Source organism: Myzus persicae, unplaced genomic scaffold (genome assembly GCF_001856785.1).
Source record: "Myzus persicae strain clone G006 unplaced genomic scaffold, MPER_G0061.0, whole genome shotgun sequence".
In the NCBI taxonomy this organism is placed as follows: domain Eukaryota; kingdom Metazoa; phylum Arthropoda; class Insecta; order Hemiptera; family Aphididae; genus Myzus; species Myzus persicae.
The window spans coordinates 340,435-361,157 of record NW_019100791.1 but is presented as its reverse complement, the minus strand read 5'-3'; the positions used below and the strand labels follow the sequence as shown (position 1 = coordinate 361,157).

At 31.5% G+C, this 20,723-nt stretch overlaps 2 protein-coding genes across 3 annotated transcripts in view; one reads left to right on the top strand and one right to left on the bottom strand.

The window, feature by feature from the left end:
* The window catches only part of LOC111043025 (RING finger protein 17), a 53,340-nt gene that overhangs the window by 10,553 nt on the left and 22,064 nt on the right, over nucleotides 1-20,723 (bottom strand). For both annotated transcript variants that reach the window (XM_022327802.1, XM_022327804.1), the window contains 8 exons: nucleotides 6,778-6,993; nucleotides 6,157-6,451; nucleotides 4,677-5,093; nucleotides 3,562-3,706; nucleotides 2,655-2,946; nucleotides 2,477-2,593; nucleotides 2,293-2,401; nucleotides 2,038-2,213 (listed from right to left, as the gene is read on the bottom strand). In XM_022327802.1, coding sequence (XP_022183494.1) covers nucleotides 2,038-2,213; nucleotides 2,293-2,401; nucleotides 2,477-2,593; nucleotides 2,655-2,946; nucleotides 3,562-3,706; nucleotides 4,677-5,093; nucleotides 6,157-6,451; nucleotides 6,778-6,993 — 1,767 coding nt within the window. The remainder of the gene's footprint in view (nucleotides 1-2,037; nucleotides 2,214-2,292; nucleotides 2,402-2,476; nucleotides 2,594-2,654; nucleotides 2,947-3,561; nucleotides 3,707-4,676; nucleotides 5,094-6,156; nucleotides 6,452-6,777; nucleotides 6,994-20,723) is intronic.
* LOC111043028 lies at nucleotides 7,820-14,596 on the top strand. Its single transcript, XM_022327808.1, has 3 exons — nucleotides 7,820-8,058; nucleotides 9,740-9,934; nucleotides 13,563-14,596. The coding sequence occupies exons 1-3, from the start codon at nucleotides 7,986-7,988 to the stop codon at nucleotides 13,895-13,897; spliced, it is 603 nt and encodes a 200-aa protein (XP_022183500.1). The 5' UTR covers nucleotides 7,820-7,985; the 3' UTR covers nucleotides 13,898-14,596.

The following is a 20,723-nucleotide window of genomic DNA, read 5'->3' as shown; positions in this document are numbered from 1 at the left end:
AATTTTATTTTATTTTTTCAATAGTTCGAATAACGATAAGATTATCAGATAAATAATAATAATAATAATAATAATAATAATTAAGAAATAATAAAGTTGAAGTAATTAAATATTATTTTTAACAATATTTTTTATTCTCGTAACTGTATTAATACATTAAATATACCTATAACAAAATAGTTATAAACTGCTTGTAATAGTTATATTAATTTTATTACAAAATAAATTTATCCTATGAACTGTTCAAAATGTCCACCATTATGTTCTAAACATGATTCGAGTCGTCTCTCAAAAATTCAGTCGAAGTTGACGCGTTGGTTTGTTCTTCACTTAAAATTTGACCTGCTGCCTGTATTTTGTTTTTTAAGTCTTGAACGTTGACTGGTGCATCTTTGTAAACCACTTTCTTCAATTGTCCACATAAAAAAAAAATCTAATGGTGTTAAATCTGGGGACCGTGCCGGCCAAGGAACCACGACATAAGTACCAATCCAGCGGTTCGGAAATATTTGATTTAATTTTTGTCTAACTATAATTGCATTATGTGCTGGTGCTCCATCTTGATGAAAAAACATATGTTCTCGCGTATCTAATGGAACCTCATAAAATAGTCTTGGTAGTTCGTTGGTTAAAAAATTTAAATATCGTCTGCCATTAAGCGTGCCATCATAAAAGTACGGTCCTACCTATAAGCTTCCCACCAATTAACCCACACCATACATTAATACCCCAAACTGTTAGAAAATTAGTTTCACGTGACCAGTGTGGGTTAGTGTCATCCTAGTATCGATGATTTTGTTTATTCATTATACCATTGTTAGTAAATTTTGATTCATCACTCCAAAGAATACGATTGACAATTAAAGGGTTATAATGAAACTGAATATTAAACCAAGCTATAAATTCTAATCTACGAGTAGAATCTCCTGCAAGCAAATGTTGGACAAAATCATATTTATATGGATGCATTTTGTGTTTTTTTTTTAGAATTTTTTGAACATAACCATATGAAACTCCAATTTCGCGAGTAATATGCCTAACTGATGAACGTGGATTAGCTCGTATGTATGCTAGTACCTGTAATTCTGTATCTTCATCAAATACTGCTCTACACCTTTGTTGGTTGATTTCTGCCAAGAAATCTCCCTGCTTGATTTAACCCTTGTAAAAGCTGTAAGATATAATTATGAGATGGATGGTATCTTTCTGGGAATCGTTCGGAATACGTCCTAGCAGCTAGACGTACATTACGTTGGCATTCGCCATAAACTAACAACAACTCTACTTTTTCAGCGTTACTCATATTTAAACAATAATAAAATTATAAAAACACTTAATACTCAGATATTACACGAATATCACATAAACTTTGGTATGGGTCTAGTTAAATAATAAAACCAAAATGATCTTTTCCTTAAAACAAAATATCTTAATAGTAACATTATCTGATTATCTTATCGTTATTAGAACTATTGAAAAATAAAATAAAATTCCACTATAAAAATAGTTAAGATTGTAATCGTAGCAATTTACTAAACAAAAATAATATCACACAGGTACTGGGGAGTGGGGATATTCATCAGGACGACGTACGGATATTATTAAATTATTATTTATAAACAGATAAGGTAAATTAAGTATTAATTTGGCACTGTTTTTTTTTATTTCCAGTAGTCATAAGTGAACATTTCGTTTAAAATTATGCAAAAACTCAAATGTCGACTTCTATAACTTTGTCAGTTTTGTAAATAGAAAAAAACTTTTAATACATAAATATTTAAAAAAATGTAAGTTGTATTGCGAATGCGCACACCAAAAGTGTTAAAAATTTGAAAATCATAAATAAATGTGTATTTAAGTACAAAAAACCAGTGAAAACCCCATTTCAATACAATATTTAGTGGTACCTCTTAGCGTCACCACACTGTATAATATATTATTTTATATTACATTTTTATTAATTTGTCAAATCATTTTTTGATTTTAAAATATTTTCCTAAACAATTAACAGTTATATCATTGTAAAATTAAACTTACAAGTGGAGGTGTCTTAATGAGGCTTTTATCAAGAACTCTCAATTCATCCCATGGCAATGTTTCTGAATTGCCAAAATCTATGTAAAAAACAGTAACCAAGCGCTCTTCAGGCAAACTTATTATCTTTGCACGATGCCAATGACCATCAATAGAATATCTAGCTGCAACAGCCATGCCTAAAAAGAAAAGAAATATTAGATGTATAGTAATAGCATGATATGTTTTGTCAGAACCAAAGTAAAAATATTTAGGTACCAATTTGTGGCGTATATAATAAATAGTTTTTATGTGAATTTTCTGCAGTAGGTATATATATTGCTTTCAGTGTATCCATAACTTCTTCTAATTGAGAAGTATCATCATTCTATAAAATTGTAAAAAATTGTAAATGTTTAAAATATTTGTTTTATACATGAATGAATGTATATTGTATATTTACTAATCGTATATAAAACTCTGTTGGTGAAATGAAGTGACATAAGATTACAGAATATCTTTTTTCTTCTTCCAGCTTTAAATTGTCAGATAATGTTAACATATCTACAAGTTGTTTATGCTAAAAAATAATATGAGTTTAAAATGTATAAAAAGAAAAATTAAGAAATGCAGATACTCACCAATTGTTTGTTTACATAATACTCATAAGAACCATATCCCAAAAAAAACATAGCATCGCGTATAGACAGTGGATAATAGTCTCCATGCCAAACTACATCAACCTCAATACGTTCACTACTTATTTCCAAAGGGTACATAAAATATGAACCTGTCTTTGCTAACATCAAATCATTGAATAATATGTAAGCTTTATTTGACCATCCAGTTGTATATTTTGGCTTCAAATCGTACATGGCACAATTATAGGCTAATGGTGGTATTGAGACAATACTTACTGGCGCACTTATAATTCTGCAAAGTCAAATAATATAAATACACAATACACACTACAAATTATATAATGTGATATATATTTTATTTACGAAAACTTGGCATTGGCAGACTTTTTCTGATCTTGATATTATTCACAACTACTGTATACTATTATTTTTCATTTTCACAATTTAAAGATGGGTCTAGTAATATGTGGATGTGAGTTTTATTGTAATTTAGACGAAATCAAAAACAATACAATTGTTGTATAAAGGAGTATCTAATTATTGCAACTGAAGTAAAGAAGCATTACTTGTCAAGTTAATCATATTCAAATAACATAAATAATGTTGTTATAATATTTTACAGTTTGTTGATCAACAATTGTTATAAATAGAAAAAGTTTTCCTTTTTTAGTACTCAGGTACATCTTGGATTGGAATAGTTTTGGAATTAGCCAAAACTAGAAGATGAAGATGAGAAGACTAACTCACCTCATAAACGTTAGAAAAAATCTCTTTTAGACTAAAAATTTGACACAACATTTTTGCACAAGACTCCTTGTAAATAAATGTATAGACGTATAGTATTATCAATCAATAAATAAAACCATGACAATTGAACCAATAATTCATAATAAGAAGTGACGATTACCTGTCGGCTGTTAAAGTCTCCAAAAAACCGTAATCGATTAAGTGTACTCTGAACAAGTCTGTTTTGTCTTCCTTGAAGGTGTTGAGTACAATACCTCGGCGCCACTCATTAGTTGAAGTTTGTACGGCGTACATCATAGTGATATCTGGAAATTACACCCAGTGCATTGTTAAAAAATAGTCGTATATGATTGCATAATATATTAGCAAAGTACACTTCAAAATAAGGGATGGTGAATATAATTTGCTTGTAGTGAGAATGTTTGATTATTAAGTAAATAATTCTAATGCCGATTTAAATTTACCTGGTATGTCTGTGTTTACTTTCAACTGGTAAATTTAGGGGATAATTAAAAAAAAAAACATATTTATGTTGTTTTTTGGGCTTCAACAATATAAAATTCAATAATACTTCTTGACAAAATCAAAAATAATTGGAAAATTTGTTATTTCAAGATTTATTCTTTTCTTACAATAATAAGTACTATAAAAACACTTGATTTTTATAAAAAAAATTATGACCGCGAAAGTGTTAACCACCTGTTTCAGATAGCAAAAACAAGTAACAAAACAAAAAATAAAAGTATAAAGGACTAGTTTGTATTTGATTCAGTTGTTTTGTGACTGTAAAATTACACAAATATATTGTAATTGCGTAAATTTTAGTTAAATCTTAAAACGGCTCTAGTCAACAACTAACTACCTACAAAAATTTCAAAAAATATAGACAGCTATTTTTACAGACGTTTGTTTGGATATTAGGAAAAAAGTCTGAGGCAAAATGAAAACATTACCGAATAACTCAGCATAATAATGATAATTTAATGACTTCAAACAATGGTATGTGTAATTTATAGTATAACTATAAGTTTTTATTTTAAATAATTTGTCGTTAATTTCCTTTCATTTACCCCTCATTTGTATCCCACCTCTACGCCTAGCATACAGCTACAATACTGTTTCTAAATATCTTGTCAACACATTCCCCCCCAAACGTTCATAACTGCCCTTAAAAAAATTTCTATAGTTAGAAATATTTTAGACTTTTTTCAAAAAACGTTCACGAGCCACCGACTCATGCATGTCATTACAGTGATTCGCCGAGTGCCAACTCACCCATTTCCACGTGACCCACAGGTACAGCCCCGGGTTCTGATTTCACGTGTCTATCGAGTTCTCTGTTGACCATATTGAACACGGCCAAATTGGAGTGAAGCTGCACATAAAAGTCGGACGGGCTGTTGATGTGCGACACGACTACGACCTCGATTTCGTTTTTCACAATCTCCTTGACGACCTGCGATTGCGGTGGTCCGACAACTGCGGAAGCGGCGTCGATATCACCGGAAGCCTTATCGTTACAGGAACCAGCGGCGACGTCACCAGAAGAGACAACGACATAACTAGAAGAGGCAGAGACGTCACCAAAAAAAGTGGCGGCGGCCTCACCGGAAACGGCCGAATAATTGCTGCTGCTGGACATCGTTGACGACAACATGCTCGAGACAGACGACGGCCGTGTTTCGGACAGCGCTGTAACACACCACAAGACGGAATGTATCGGTCAAATGTATACCTACGTGATTTTGGGACTACCTGAAATATTATGATTGATATTTAAATATTATGCATTTATGCACTATTAACGAGTAACTAAGAGGACGTTTGACTAACGTTTTTCGGAAGGATTAGTATTGGATATTTTTTTACGAGAATTAAAATGCGTTTAAAAATACCAATCAAAAGTATTTTGTAGGTAGTCCCATGTTGTTGTCTCTGGCAAAATACGATTGCATACGGTCTTATTTCCTTTATCGGTGGTACCTCCCTCTTATAGACTACGATTGCACGGGCGATACGCATCGTTTTTACCTCCATACAACGTACCAAATATACACGACATTCACACGGCTTGACCCTACGCTAGTATAGTTGGCAAGGTATATTTATCAGGTTTCTTTTTTTGTTGATAAATACACCTTGATAGTAAATTATTTATTATTTGTATTTTTATTGCGATATCAAACAAACTTCTTATCACTAAGATAGGTATTATTAATTATAATTTAGATCATATGTTTATATTTTTTCAGAATTATCTTTATTGCAAAATCCTATAGCATTATGTGTACAACTGGCGCAGATCCAGGGGGTCAAGGAACTTTAGCCTTTATGTAGTAAATTGTTAAGCGAATAAAATAAAACATCATCAATCTAAGGATATACTATCTAGGTATAGGTAATTAGCAATTAAATTGAAATAAGCGAAGTGGACCAAGACATTTAATTAATTTTAAAGTTTACCATTGGGCGTTTAAAATATATTTATATTATTTATGATAAAAACTTGGTAACGTTGCTTCCAATTTCACTCGCTGTCGTAGGCTTTTGAAAGATCAAAATTTAAATTAAAAAAGTTATCTTTCGGAAAACGGAGAGCACATACATTTTTACAACATCAATGTATAGGTTGTCTCTTATAGATGAGCGCGTGCTCCTAATATTGGACTAAATTTCTACCCATGATTAATTATATATATATGTATATATATATATATATATTATATATAGACATAAAGTGATAACGTCGAATTACCGTTGTCATTCGAGTTCAGTCCGATCGTCGCGCTCAGGATGTATTCGGGCAAAAGATCAGGTGAACATCCCATTACGTAACGGTCAGATATGTCAATATCAAAAAACACTGAACGCTGAATGGTGGAGTAAATATTTTGATCGAACATGATCGACCCATCGGTCTTGTTCTTCTTCCCCAAATAAAAAGTCGTGTCTAGCATGCGCTGAATGTCGGCAATGTGATCCTCCATCCCGGACGGATAATGATTGTTTTTCAACACCACGCCTAAGATGTTCAATTTGGCTTGTAGTTCCTAAAAAGTAGTTTTTGAATTATTCGTAATATTACAATAAAACGAATAAAGAAAAATTAAAAATCAACAGGTTATTGGAAAAACAAATTAATATTATTTTTGTTATTATTATTATTATTTCATAATAGGTCTATTGATACATCTTGATGTAATTGATCAGTTTTATCTAAATATTAGTATACAATTGATTACTAATCACATAATTTGGATGAAACAATTTCGCATATTGGATAAAATGTTCTTAACATTGCAGTATCGTGAAATACATAGATCGTATAATATCCTAATGCACAAGACACAACATAATACTATATTATTATTCTTACGTCAATGAAACTGTTGAGTTGGTCAACCACTTGGGCCATAGAGTTGGTGGAAGACTGTTCAGCTTGATCGATCATACAAAATAACTGTTGTTCTAAACACTGTAAAGCACCAATTACAGAAGATACGTACATTGATACACTTTGTTTATGCTGATCAAATTTTTTATTTTTCTTTAAATTAGAACATCGATGTTTTTGCACCTTTTCATTGAACTTCTAAAATAAAATAAAAATAATCATGATTAACTAAAAATAATGTATATATAGGTAACATAAATCGTGTTTATAATCAATGACACTATTTGAACATTGTTTATATAGTTTATTATTGTTATACTAAAGTAAACATAGGAACTGAGCGACCTAGACAAAACATAAAAAAAATTGTAATTTGTAGTAAAAATTAAATATGAGTAAGATAAATATAAAATATTATAATTATTGGTGCTCTGTTGAATCAGATGAAGATTTAATCAAGAGAGGACATAAACGAATTTTTTTGAGACTATTTGTATTTAATTTATTTGAATTGTTTTTTCTGTTTAGCTCAATATCATATTTAAATGTCCAACGATACGTGTAATACCTCTCCATGGGAGTAATAGAACAACTACATTTTAGTTGTATTATCGTTTATCTTATACAGATTAAGACACGTGTACTGATTCTCCGTATTATTTGAATACATTTTAATTTATTTATTTGGTCATATAATTCACATTAATAAATACTTCGATTAGGTCAACCTGCAACTAGTTAATAGTTACAATTCGTATGCTAACATTTTCTACGATAAACGTTAAAAGAGTAAATGCATTATATAACCATACATATTATTTGGGTTTTTTTTAAATATATGCGCAGGTAACAAAAAATATTTTGTTACAAACCATTACCATCAATATGTATGTGTTATTATAATGATATTGATACAATATAGTGTATTATATTATGTTTATAGGGTATCAATACCCTTCCACTCTACTTCCCCTTCCGGATCTTTTCTTATTGCTCTTTCGAGTTGCCGAGGCCACGTTAAAGCAGTCTCATGACCGGTCATGGGCCTAGCACGAGTGAGCCGTCAACCGGCTTCCTTGTATGTTCTCGATAGACATGCGTACGATTCTCTTCTCGATGAAACTTAATCGCTACATGTTCATTTAGAACAATTTTATAAAACTTAATTTATTAAATTTAACAATTAAACCATGTATTTTTCAAATTTTCTTAATATAATTGTACTGTGCTCACTGCTCTCGGCCACCTTCATACCAAATATTGGTAAGTGATTTTTATTTAAAATATAATTGCAAGCTTATGTTAATTAAACAAATTATTAATTAAAAACCAGGGTTTTACCCATTCAACGAATTAAATTAAAAACATATAACCACAATTAAATGTATTTGTATTATAGAGTATAGAGCATTTCATACTATTCACACGTACCTAATTTTAATTTAATTTAAAGCAATCTATAATATTGTGTTATTGATGCTCTTATGGTTTGTTGAATAGAGCGAGTAATAAGTATTTACAAAAAATTACACTTTAATATTTGATTAATATTAAATATATTATCTGACTATGTAAGTATAGTAACTATAAAAAACATTTGTCACTAACAAATATAATATGATTTTAGTCAAATAAAAATATGTATAACCGTACAAATTATTTGTCCATTTAGGTTAATTATCAAGTTCTAGTTAAATCAGTCTGTATAAGAACAATATGGTAGGCATGCGCAGTGTGTTTAGAAAGGAAAAATTTAAATCAGAGTGTCATATAATAAGAGCTATATGTACTTAATATAACTTTAAAGTACACCATTAGACGCGTTGTTTGTTTCTGAATGAACGACTCACAAAGAAACAGGTTTCCAGTATAAGTTATTATTTGGAATATCGCCAGCCAAAGTGGGGTGGGAGATAACGAAACCTGTTCTTTGGAGATCCAGCACCCCAGATTGAATGCAGGAATAAAAAGGACGAAAATAAATAGACCTTTTTGTCAATTCAAATATAATCCGCAAATTTTGGGTACAAGGTCTCGTAGGTGTAGGTGGAGGTAGCTTTTTTCGAAAGGTTTTTGCCACGCCCCCGAGTCACGTATCTGGAACACTCGGTATACACAGCTTCGGGGCAAGCACGACTTCGTTATTAATAACGATTGTGATAAAATAAAGAATAACATAATAAAAACGCCCACCGGGCGCACGCGGACAGTGGAAAGTGACGAAAAACGGGAGTCTAAAACTCGAGAGTCCCCTAATAATGTTAAGGTCGAAACTATAAGCACCGCGACTACAATATACAATAGCCTAAAGTTTGAACTCTGATGAACAATAAAAACAATTTTTTTACATAGGTCGTAAGCGATCGATTACCATATCATCGATCGTTTCCTCAAAAGCGATTTACCTCTCTAACTGCACACATTTTTATCACATTAAACTTGAATCGAAGGTTGATCATTGTTGACTTCCCGTCGTATACGATACGCAGCTTCTTTGGACTGGCTGCAAGCACAATACGATGATCCCACACCCACACACTCACGCGTGGTTTTGGGGATAATAAAATATGTATCATAATTATTATATATTATGTGGTCTCATTAATACGCGGACACACGGTCCACATATTATTATTATACACGCCCGCAAAGTAGGTATATCATTCGGGTTATAATAATAAATATGACCCGTGAGGTCACGTATCCGTGTTCGGGCGCACGCCAACGCGTGCCTAAGAATTATTATGAAACGTAGAAAATAAAAACGTTACGGAGCCACTTTCAAATGGGTCTATTATTCAACGTTTGACCCGAGTCGCCGAGTTGGTTTGAATTCACAATGTAAATACGCATAAGTGGCATAACCCAGTATAATATAAAGCGATAATATGTACAAATAATTTGATTCGATGATATATATTTAATGTCGTGTTGTTGTGTACAGGAGGTTCGGAAGATGGCAAGAAATCGAAGAGCGCCAGAGCATTGGAGACGCAAGACGCCGGAGGAGACGACGATACTGGCGGTTTGGACCAAAGAGATAGACTCGAGGACGATGACGAGGAAACAACCAAAGTACCGCCGGGATTTCTGAGTCCGTCCGTGAGGGAATACTTGGAACTAGGAAGGTCGATTCCAGGTATAGTTGTCACGCTATTTACACACGGTTAGATTGGTTAACCGAATTACCATTACGGTTATACCCGCAACCGGGTAAGTCGCGGTATGTCATCTGTATTAATAATATTTAATAGTTATTACAACATGGTAACGGTGATTAATCTCTGCGAGAGATGAGTAGGTACTACATACGGAATAATGTATACTGTAATGTGTCACCGCTGCCAAATAATTGATATGGCAGCCAGCACGCGCGCAAATATTACCTAATGGTGTTTTGTTAACACGTTATTCAATGGGATATCATCCGAGAGAAAGCTAATCGGAGATCCTTGATCAGTGGTTCAAAAATTGCGGCTAACCAAACTTCTAGGCCTTTGCATAAAATTAAAAAAAAATACCGAGTCAAAATGTAATTGGATTTTTTACATAATACAATTTTATAGTAGGTATACCTGCAGGTAGATACACGTATTTGTACAATTATCGAAAAATGATACAATCAGAAAATAATTACCTATATTAACTATTTTACTTCGTTTTTGAATCTGACACCTTTATAAAGTTCATTTAGAACATATATACAGGGTTTTATTTTGTCATCGTATCTTTAGGTACATACTATATTATTAAAAACACGAGTACTTTCAAACAATTTTCAAAAGTAAATAGACAAATAATAGACAAATTAAAAAAACAATTCAATTTCAAAAAACAAGCACTGTTTTTATTAAATGTATGATTAGAGTTGATTTCAAAACAAAAAAAAATCAAGTTTAAGAACTCCTCATATTCTATCAAATATGGCGGCAACAATGACAAAATTGAACGCTATAATATTCAAGTATAGCCTTATAGGTTTTTGATAAAGTTATGCAACCACAATCGAATGCGAATGAATGCGATGCCCATATTTTAATATTATGCTTCATACGTAATACTATTTAACACGCGCTGAATATTAAAATAAATATAAACACTTTCTAAGAGTTCTGCTGACGATATAAATCCGACAAATTTCGACGAAAGGATGATATAAATTCGATTCGGGTGATCGAGAAAAAAACATTTTGTTGACAAAAATTTAACGACATGGCCATTAAAAAAAGATTTGTACCCTTCGCTTACTTCAGGCCTGAGGACATCGAATCATATAAACATATATTTTTTAACGAATGCACGCGAAGGCGTACACAATAATATTATTATGTATTATAATATTATGCGACGCGATGACAAATATTTTACACGGTTTAATAATAAGAACAATAGACGTGAGGCGGTATCTCAACGCTGTATTATTGCACTCGATAGGAACGACCGATTTGTATTTAATTTTTACTTTAGAAAGGACACATAACACGCGAGCTGTACAGGTATACATAAGAATGATAAACCAATTTGATATTTCGTGTACATTAACGAATTATAGACGATGTACAGAATATAATATACACTGCTGCAGCAGAAGGACACAATTGATGATTTTTGGTACGAATATTTCAAGGTCTGCGTCGGCGTTCGGTTGCAACTTATAGATATATATTATATATTTTTCACGGCGATATAATACATATATATACATAGTGAAATGTATACAAACATACGTATTAATATATTATGAGATACGCTCGAAAATTCGTATTTATAATAACTCGTCCTGAACGTCTTAATATGGATCATTATTACCATTAATAACCTTAGAATGCGATCAACGAGTGAATGTAGATCGTATGCGACGGCAGAACCGTAATTAACTATAATATCAAAACACCATAACCATGGTACATATTGGCTTTTTGTGTCCCCATCACTTCCGAGAATCGACATGTCGAACCTACAATCTGTGATTTATTACAGCCAATTATTGTTATTATTGTAAACGGCAGATCGATTTGCATATATTTAACTTACTAGTCGACTGTTGAGAGCGTTTTGCAAACTAGGAAATATTATATTTTAACGAGTACCTACACTCTACAGTCCTGCAATAGTAGTAGTTTCGGTCTTTCACCAACTGCTGCAGCCGTGTTAGAACAACAACACATTTATATAATCTACTAATAAATGTACACATATTATTAACTACCTATTATATTGTATACATCATCATGTTAGAGGTGATATTATACGCGGTACGAATCGAGAAATCCGGAGGCGGTTACTTATTCTAATAAAAAAACCCAAAATTATCAAATAACAGACAAAAATTAAAAAAATTGTTTATTTAAGACACTAAACGTCAGACCAAATACGAAACGCTACAGCCGCCACGTGTAGTTGAAATCGGAGCGGTGTGGATTATTATTATAAATTATAATATATTATTGCTTTCGATTTGGCGTTCGAAATATTTGCAAACGCCTTACGGGTATTTAACACTTGCGTACTTTTGCAATACGCGACACGAGTAATAATTAACATCGCAGTTCGCATTTATAGGTACGCGAGCACATTCTGAAGGATTTTTATACTATCATAATTTAAATTAAATAAATACTGGGGACCTACGAAGTATAAGGTGTATGGAAATGGTTCATTTTTTAACGTCCAAAATTACAATTCACCGTTCAACCAAATAAGTAGCACATGATTATTACCTTCCTCAAATGAGGATGAACACAACCATGCGTATTATGTATTTGTGGAGCAAAGTATGTGGCATAAAAATAACCAAACCACAAGTCTTCTCATTTCTTTTTTTCTAAAAGTTATATTTGAACATAAAATAGTTAGTTTCAACCCACCTTCTGTCTCTTCAATGTCGCTTTGCCAGAGCTTATAGTAGTTGTTAAATATCACTTTAATAATGAACCGACAAACAACTGACAATCAATTTTTATTTATGAATATATTCTGCGACTAATGTTATTTTACAATATCTGTTTAGTCTTTATAATAACTTAAGTCATAACTGCCATAAAATATTATTTATTCATATATATTACTATTACGAGTTTCCGTCATTAACTACATCAGTTCTTTTCCAAAGTCAATAATAAATACTTATATTGTAGCTTCACAATATTTTTATGAGTTTAGCTCAACTATGGATGGTGTTTGCTAAATCGCGTTTATTTATTATTGTAACGTTGGATAGGGCAACAGTGTGGTGAGTGGATGTCACTCTGAGCCTTAGGCCTAACACTCCAAGGCAACCTGTACTCAAATCGTGCTTACGTGACCAATTCTGTGGTACGATATGTCACTAATCCAATTTTCTGGAAATAACAATGAAAAGTGATATTAAAATTTTAAGTAAACCATAAATCGCGATGATTATTACACACAGACATACTATAATAATATAGTAATTGGCCATTGTGTAATACATAATACTAAAAACACATAATCACACCGAAATCTACGAAAAGTGACATATCTGTAACGACTTCTGTATCACACATAATTACATAACATATTCTATATTTTAATATACATTGCTTAGGTTATAAATTATGTTGGTCGATATTTTGTAACGTTGAACTCTCACCTCTGCACAGAGCAATTGGCTTGGAGGTGACCAACTTTTGTTTTAACCGTACGATATTGCGATTTAAATGTAGTTAACGGTCGGAGATTGGTTATACAATAATTGAAAACTAAAAAATCCAAACATATATGCTAACATTTCGCTCCCGTTGCAGGCAAACCAGGCACGGACTACCCGGTACTGGCCGTGGTACCATACACAGACTTCTATTGCGACGACCAACCGTACCCAGGCTTCTTCGCGGACGTGGACACCAGGTGCCAGGCATGGCACTACTGTGACATCGACGGCCGGCAGGCGTCGTTCCTGTGCCCGAACGGAACGCAGTTCAGTCAGGCCGTGTTCGTGTGCGACTGGTGGTTTAACGTGCGATGCGACCTCAGCAAGGAACTGTACCACATCAACGAGCGGCTGTACCGGACCACACCGCGACCGGATAGGCCCCACAGAGTTCTCACCAAGGAGCTGCTCGACCAGATATTCCTCTGATCGGACACTACAAGATTTATATCCACATCATAACAGTGTTTAACGCCTTTACACACACACACACACACACACACACACACACACACACACACACACACATGTATAGGATTTATGATTCATACTTTTTAAATACGATGTAACAAGACGTCAGAGGCAGTTCGGTTGATATGTAAACAAGGTGTATCTGAAGGGTATAAGGCAAATTTAAATGTAATTTTCTTAGGGTAAAATTGGTAAATTCTTCAGATGCACCTCTCTCCCACCCCTTCCATATATACATCGCACGCAAAGCGACGTCTCGTCTCCTCTCTTTCTCTCTTTCGGGAATATCAATATTAATTATCGCACTTAAATAATATAACAGTTTTTATATGCCCATAAAAAATGTTCCAACAATAACTCAAACTAGAAAAAAATCAAACGGTTTAAATAAATAAGCGCATAAACGATCAATTTAGTTTTTGCTCTCGAAAGATTTTGAAACCTATACAATATAAATCAAGTAAACTTTAGAAAGTGACCATGGTGCCTGCGGCTTGTACAACAACCTGTCAACAGAACGTCCACTGCCACCGCGAACATATCATATTATAATATCGTCAAGTCGACAAGACCTTTGTACATTCATATTTTCTAGAATTCCGCTTACGCCCACGGCGATAGCATTTTTACAGCCCGCGAACGTCACACGACTAAAAACGAATAAAATTTAATTTGCACATTTAATAACGTGTATATAATACGCCATATAATAATACATTACATACCGCGGCGAGTGACCCCATATATCGTGACGACAACCGCCCACCAAGCGTACGGCGGTTGACATCTCAACCGGGGGGTCTACGCCACTCATATCGCCTATATAGATCCTAACATTATATTAAATGTCAGCTATATAGGTTCACGAAGTATAATCACACAGCGACCGAGATTGAATTTTTTTTTAAATTACAATTTTGGCTATCGAAAGTTGTATACATACAACTAAACAAGTATATTATACAATATTGTATTACATTGGTCCGTCATAATAATTCGTCAATCGGCAATCCCGCGTATTCCATCACTATACATTTCATAAATACTCCAATGTTCGAGATAATCTTTCCAACTAGGTATAAAATATGATCGGAAAAAATTGCGATTTGTGCGGTTCACAAAAGAATATTATTATTTATTATACGCGCTGTAAAGAGAATAATCGTTTCAACTACAGACAGTACATGGACACACCACATTAGTGTTGTATGTAAATCGGACGCTCGCGCACACCGCGTTTGCATCATTTGTTGTACAAGACGCGTACCTACTTACGTCTATAATACTATTGTCTTAAGGTCACCGTTTATAAATATATTCGTTTTGTTCGCTACAGAAACTATACATGTGTAAATAATACAGCAACTATATATGTGTAAATAATTTTCGTCATATTTCAAAGCTAATAACGATTTCCAAAATGATTTCATTTGAATCTCTACAATATACATCTATATTCATATTATATATCTACTTCACATATAATATATATATGGACGTTGCATGCATTATGTGCGCAATTGTTATGCGAACAAAGGTTGATGACTATATTATAATTTATAACATATCTATATTTATATATTTATACATATATATATTTTTTTTAAACTTATATTATCTAATAGGCAAATCGCCCTTCTAGAAGGCGACATATTTTTTCTTTATATAACTTGTTTTTTTTAAGCCATTATATATATATTATATATATTATACCATATTATATTTATTATTTAAGTACTAAATTAATAATTTAAACGAGGAATCCACCGAATACCATATTTTAATACGAAAAATAAATATTTTTGTGATTATACATAGGTATATTGTAAACATAATAAGTATACATATATTTGTTTCATTATAGGTAAAACAATAATTTATGCATATAAAAAACAATGTGTGAAATAATTTGCTTTTGTTATTCAAAACTAGATATTTAAAAAAAAAAGATTATAGCTGGATAAATGCTTAATAATAAATAAATTATAACCGATAGACACAGCTATAATGTATTTAAGGTGGTTTTAGGACGTTAATTCATAGTAAAATGTATCATAACAACTATAGCCTCTGAAACCCTACTACAATATTACATCAGATTTTAGAGCAATTAACAAAAATGTAATTGTTATTGTATTGCATTACTCTATGTTGAAGACAGTATGTTATTCATTATTCAATGTATCGATATATGTCACACAAACAAACAACATATGAATTTTCAGTTATTTATTTAACATTTTATGTAACTATATTATTACTTTATTTGTAACAGTACATTTAAATCGGAACGCTCCACGAAATGTATATAATATTATATGCTCAAATAACAATATTATTATTAGTAGTTGTATATTTTCTGTTAAACACGTAAGTAAAATTTAGAAATAATATAACTAGAGATAATTATAAAGTATTTAAGAACTTTGATTTTTAAGCACACAGCACACATTTTTTGTCTATTTAAAAAAACATTATCGAAAATGATTAAAATGCACTTAACAGAATATACGATTGTAGAACGATAATTTCTGATTTTTGTTAAAATACAACAGATATATTATATCTGATTTATTTTTTTTGAAGAGTGTATGGAATTATTTATGTTATTTTGAAACGACAAGTATTTAAGCTAAACAAAAAAAAAAAAATATATAAAAGTATAAGCAAAATACTAGTAAAATTGTAATAGTAATAGACGGTAATGGCCATAGTTGCCAAAAAAGTAAAATTATAAAGTATAATACTTTGTGTTTAAATACTAAAATTATACAATGAAAATGTCATTATATACATATTATAATAATGTCAGAAGTGCGATAACTCAATCGTATTTTAATCAGAGATAAATTTCAAAAAGAAAGAAGTTACTTACCTAGATAATTACTATTAGTATATGTATAAACAGAACAAACATTTAATTATTAAGTTTATTGAATAATAATACTTTAAATATTCTACATTTTAAATATTTTATTTTACATTCACGGAATTTTTGATTAAACTTACATATGTTTAACCACGTATGAGTTAAGACACATAATAATGTAATTTAACGATTGAACTAATACATTTAATCTTATAAACAGGCGGAATTTTGTATGTTAAAAAATTGTCAAAAGCAAGTAATATGTATCAGAAAATTTGTTATTTTTGGTGATAATTTGTGTTTTAAAAATGTTTAACAACCTAAAACTACGAGAGTTCAGAAACATCAAATTTCAATTGAGTTTGTATTTATCTTACTATACTCAATGTGATCGATTATCCATTTTCAGAATATTTGTGTACATAAATAAGCACATACAATGTATATTCCTAATATTCTGTTACATCAACAGATACTGTAAGTATAGTTGTTAAATTAAGTTACGACAAAAATAAATATATAGTAAAATTATGTTAGTACTTCATAGATACGAGGATAATTAAAAAGTGCAGGTTAGTTAATCACCTAAAAAAATATATATAATAACGTAAGACACCGATATAATAATATTTAATCGAAAATTAGGTTCATATTGATCGTAAAAAATGGTAATTAATCGTTTACAGATTATTAAAAAAATTAATGTTTACAAAATTACATAATTTTGTACAAATACTTGAACGGCTGTACGTAGTTTACTATACGGACGAGTCATTAATTAATACTGCACAAACCATATACTACAGTACACGCGTCTTACGTTTCACACGATTGCGCTCTCGCCGACCACCTGCAGCAAACCACAGGCGGAGATAATCTTTGCTGAGGTCGTTGATATAAAACAATAATTTTTATTCGCAATTATTTTTCAATCTTAATACATACAACGTTACTCGAGAAATCGATGTACCTACCTACTATCGTGGTGCACTCATTTTACAATTATGTAAATCGCCAGTGTGTCTTCGTAGTTGGTTTGGTCGTGTGTACCGGCGGTATCGGTTTATCGTATACCTAGATAAGTATATAAAGTACACCATGCACGCGAACCGATTACCATGCAAGGCTACTGCTTACACGTTCAAAAGTAAGTGTAGGCAAAGGACCTAGCCCAAGCTATTTGACATATTGATTATGAAATTACATTATTTATTCTTGAAAACAACAGACGGTTTTAAAAAAGCATCATCTCTCAAATATAAGCATATCTATCAGTCGATAGTATATATATCAGAACGGACGTGGAAGGCCAGTTATGATCCTCAGAATTTTACATGAACTTAACTTATTATGTTTTCTCGAAAACAGAAAGAGTATGTTGGACGATGTCGTAACCGTTTGGGATCCGCTGAATATAAGGGATTTTGTATTAAAATATGTAGCATAGATGGTTGCCGTCCCGACATACAAGGAAGAACAGTCTTGGTACCTATTACCAGTGTTGGATCAACAATTTTTTAACTGTACTTATAATTTTAAACACCAATTTTATAGTAAATATGTTAACGATTTTACTAATAAAATGTTGGGTTCGTTTTTTTAATTGTTGTGTTAATATTTTAAATCTACAACAGTACATAATCCAAGACTTGGGAACTCTAAAAGACATCATTACATATATATATCGGACCATACATAGAAATGCTATATTCAATTATCCAAGGCTACCAGATGATTTTGTTTTTAGCAAAAATTAATTTATGAAAAAGTAATATATACTATACTATGTCTTTCAAACCACGGGTTCAATGCAAATCTATAATATATGAAATACAAATCGCGTTCAGCAGACGAACTTTCAAATGGAAATGAAATTTTTATTTTGTACAAATATAAGATTGAAAATAATTCCAATTTTCGCAATAAATATACATATACCTACAACCGATTCATAATATATTTGTATGATGTAAAGTTAGTGGGCTATAGCCGGTTCATAAGTCCCACAGACCTTCCCACGCTCAACATTTCGGCGCTTCGGGCAGATGCCTACTTTGACTGTGTATATGTGGTGTCATATGTGTGTTCAATTTACGTCCGGTTGTGGCTATATTTAAGGTCCGTTAGCACATAAACTGAACAACAATTCAAAAACTAAAATATATATTTTTTCTTTCTAAGAACCTATTGAAGATTAGCCAATAACTATAACCCAGTAAACTGCTGTAGTCATCTCTCTCTACTGCATTCCGAAGATCCTATCCCTTGAGTACACCGAGTATATCGAAATGTAAGATGAAAAATATGGACCAATCACTAACGAACTATACACACATATGTATATATGCGATATGGATTTATATGCGATAATATGTATCGATGGAACAAGCGAACAAGACGTTTCTAATTACACAGTACACGGGTAAACTTAAAATACAATAACATCTTGAGACATTATAGGAATAATGAATATATTTATTCTGAACCTACTTATTAAATTAACCAATTCTATTCGCACATACATCATACATGTACAGTCCATACACTTAGTACTATGTGAGTCAGGGTCAGATCAACCAGCCAGCAACAACAATAATAATAATAATAATAAATGCGAACGGTAATCATTTTACCTTCGTATCATCCATATACGTGTTATACATACGCATTAGTTAGGTCTCGATAATACTTTACCAACAATACGGATCACATTAGGATTTTTTTAATTTGTAAAATAAGTACAAACTATATATAATAGAAAACTAATTTCCAATAATACTAATGTAGGTACTGTATGTTTGTGTGAACACATTTTAAATGCCAAGGTAAAGTTTAAGTAGTTATTTTTAGTACAATAATCACGGCAAAGAAATATGATGAAAAGGTTTCATCGAATCACATTCAAATGCAATTAATGGCCATCAATCATATCTAAAACATAAAATAAATTCGATTTTGATTTTCACACAGTAAAACTACAATCCAACAAATATAGTTTAATAATAAACAAAATATAATATTAATGCAATGAAATGGACCTAAAATATAAATGTATTAGCTTTGTCATTTCGTTTTTTTCTCAACAGATCATTTTGTATTTTGGAATTTAAAAGGTGATATTTATATTACATAATTATACAGAATATATAAATTACATACACGGATAAAAAAATATAAATAAAACAAACGTGGATATTAATATAAATTACAATAATTAAAATCGTATATTTAGAACAAGTGTGTCATGCCTCAAAGGGCTACGAAAAGATTATATCTTTTTCATCTCAAATAGTAATAGTTACCCCACCTCTCAACGAATAATCGACCTTAAACGTTTAAAAATATTTAATTTCCCATTCACATGCAATGTGCAATGCTTATTTGATCACAGTTCTAAGTCAACTTAACGACGACATGATATCAAAAACCGTAAGAGTTAGGTACACCTTATATACATGAATGAACAGTATAATATTATAGTTTAAGACCTAGCCGTATTTAACAAATGATACGCAGAACACGGACATAATTTCATAAGTGTACATTGGGTTGTAGGTGTGGTTATTATTTATTGAGTAGTATTATAGGTAGTACCTGCACGTTATAACGTATATATTTATATTATTTAACGACTGTAAATGAATGTATGTTTAAAAGTTTAAATGTATAATTATTTTCGATTTAAAGTCCACAATTTAGATTTACAGGAAATAATCAAAGTCGACTCTAACCATTATATTCATACACACAATATGTGTAGAGAGGGAAACGAAATTTATATAGCTATAATAATATAGTTTTAAAAAATGTTTATTATTCTAAGAAATACGGAACGGTTTTCCTCCCCAACTTGAACAAATCTACAGGCAACTCGTGAGGAGGGACGGCTGCTCACTGAACAGTAACAATTAATTA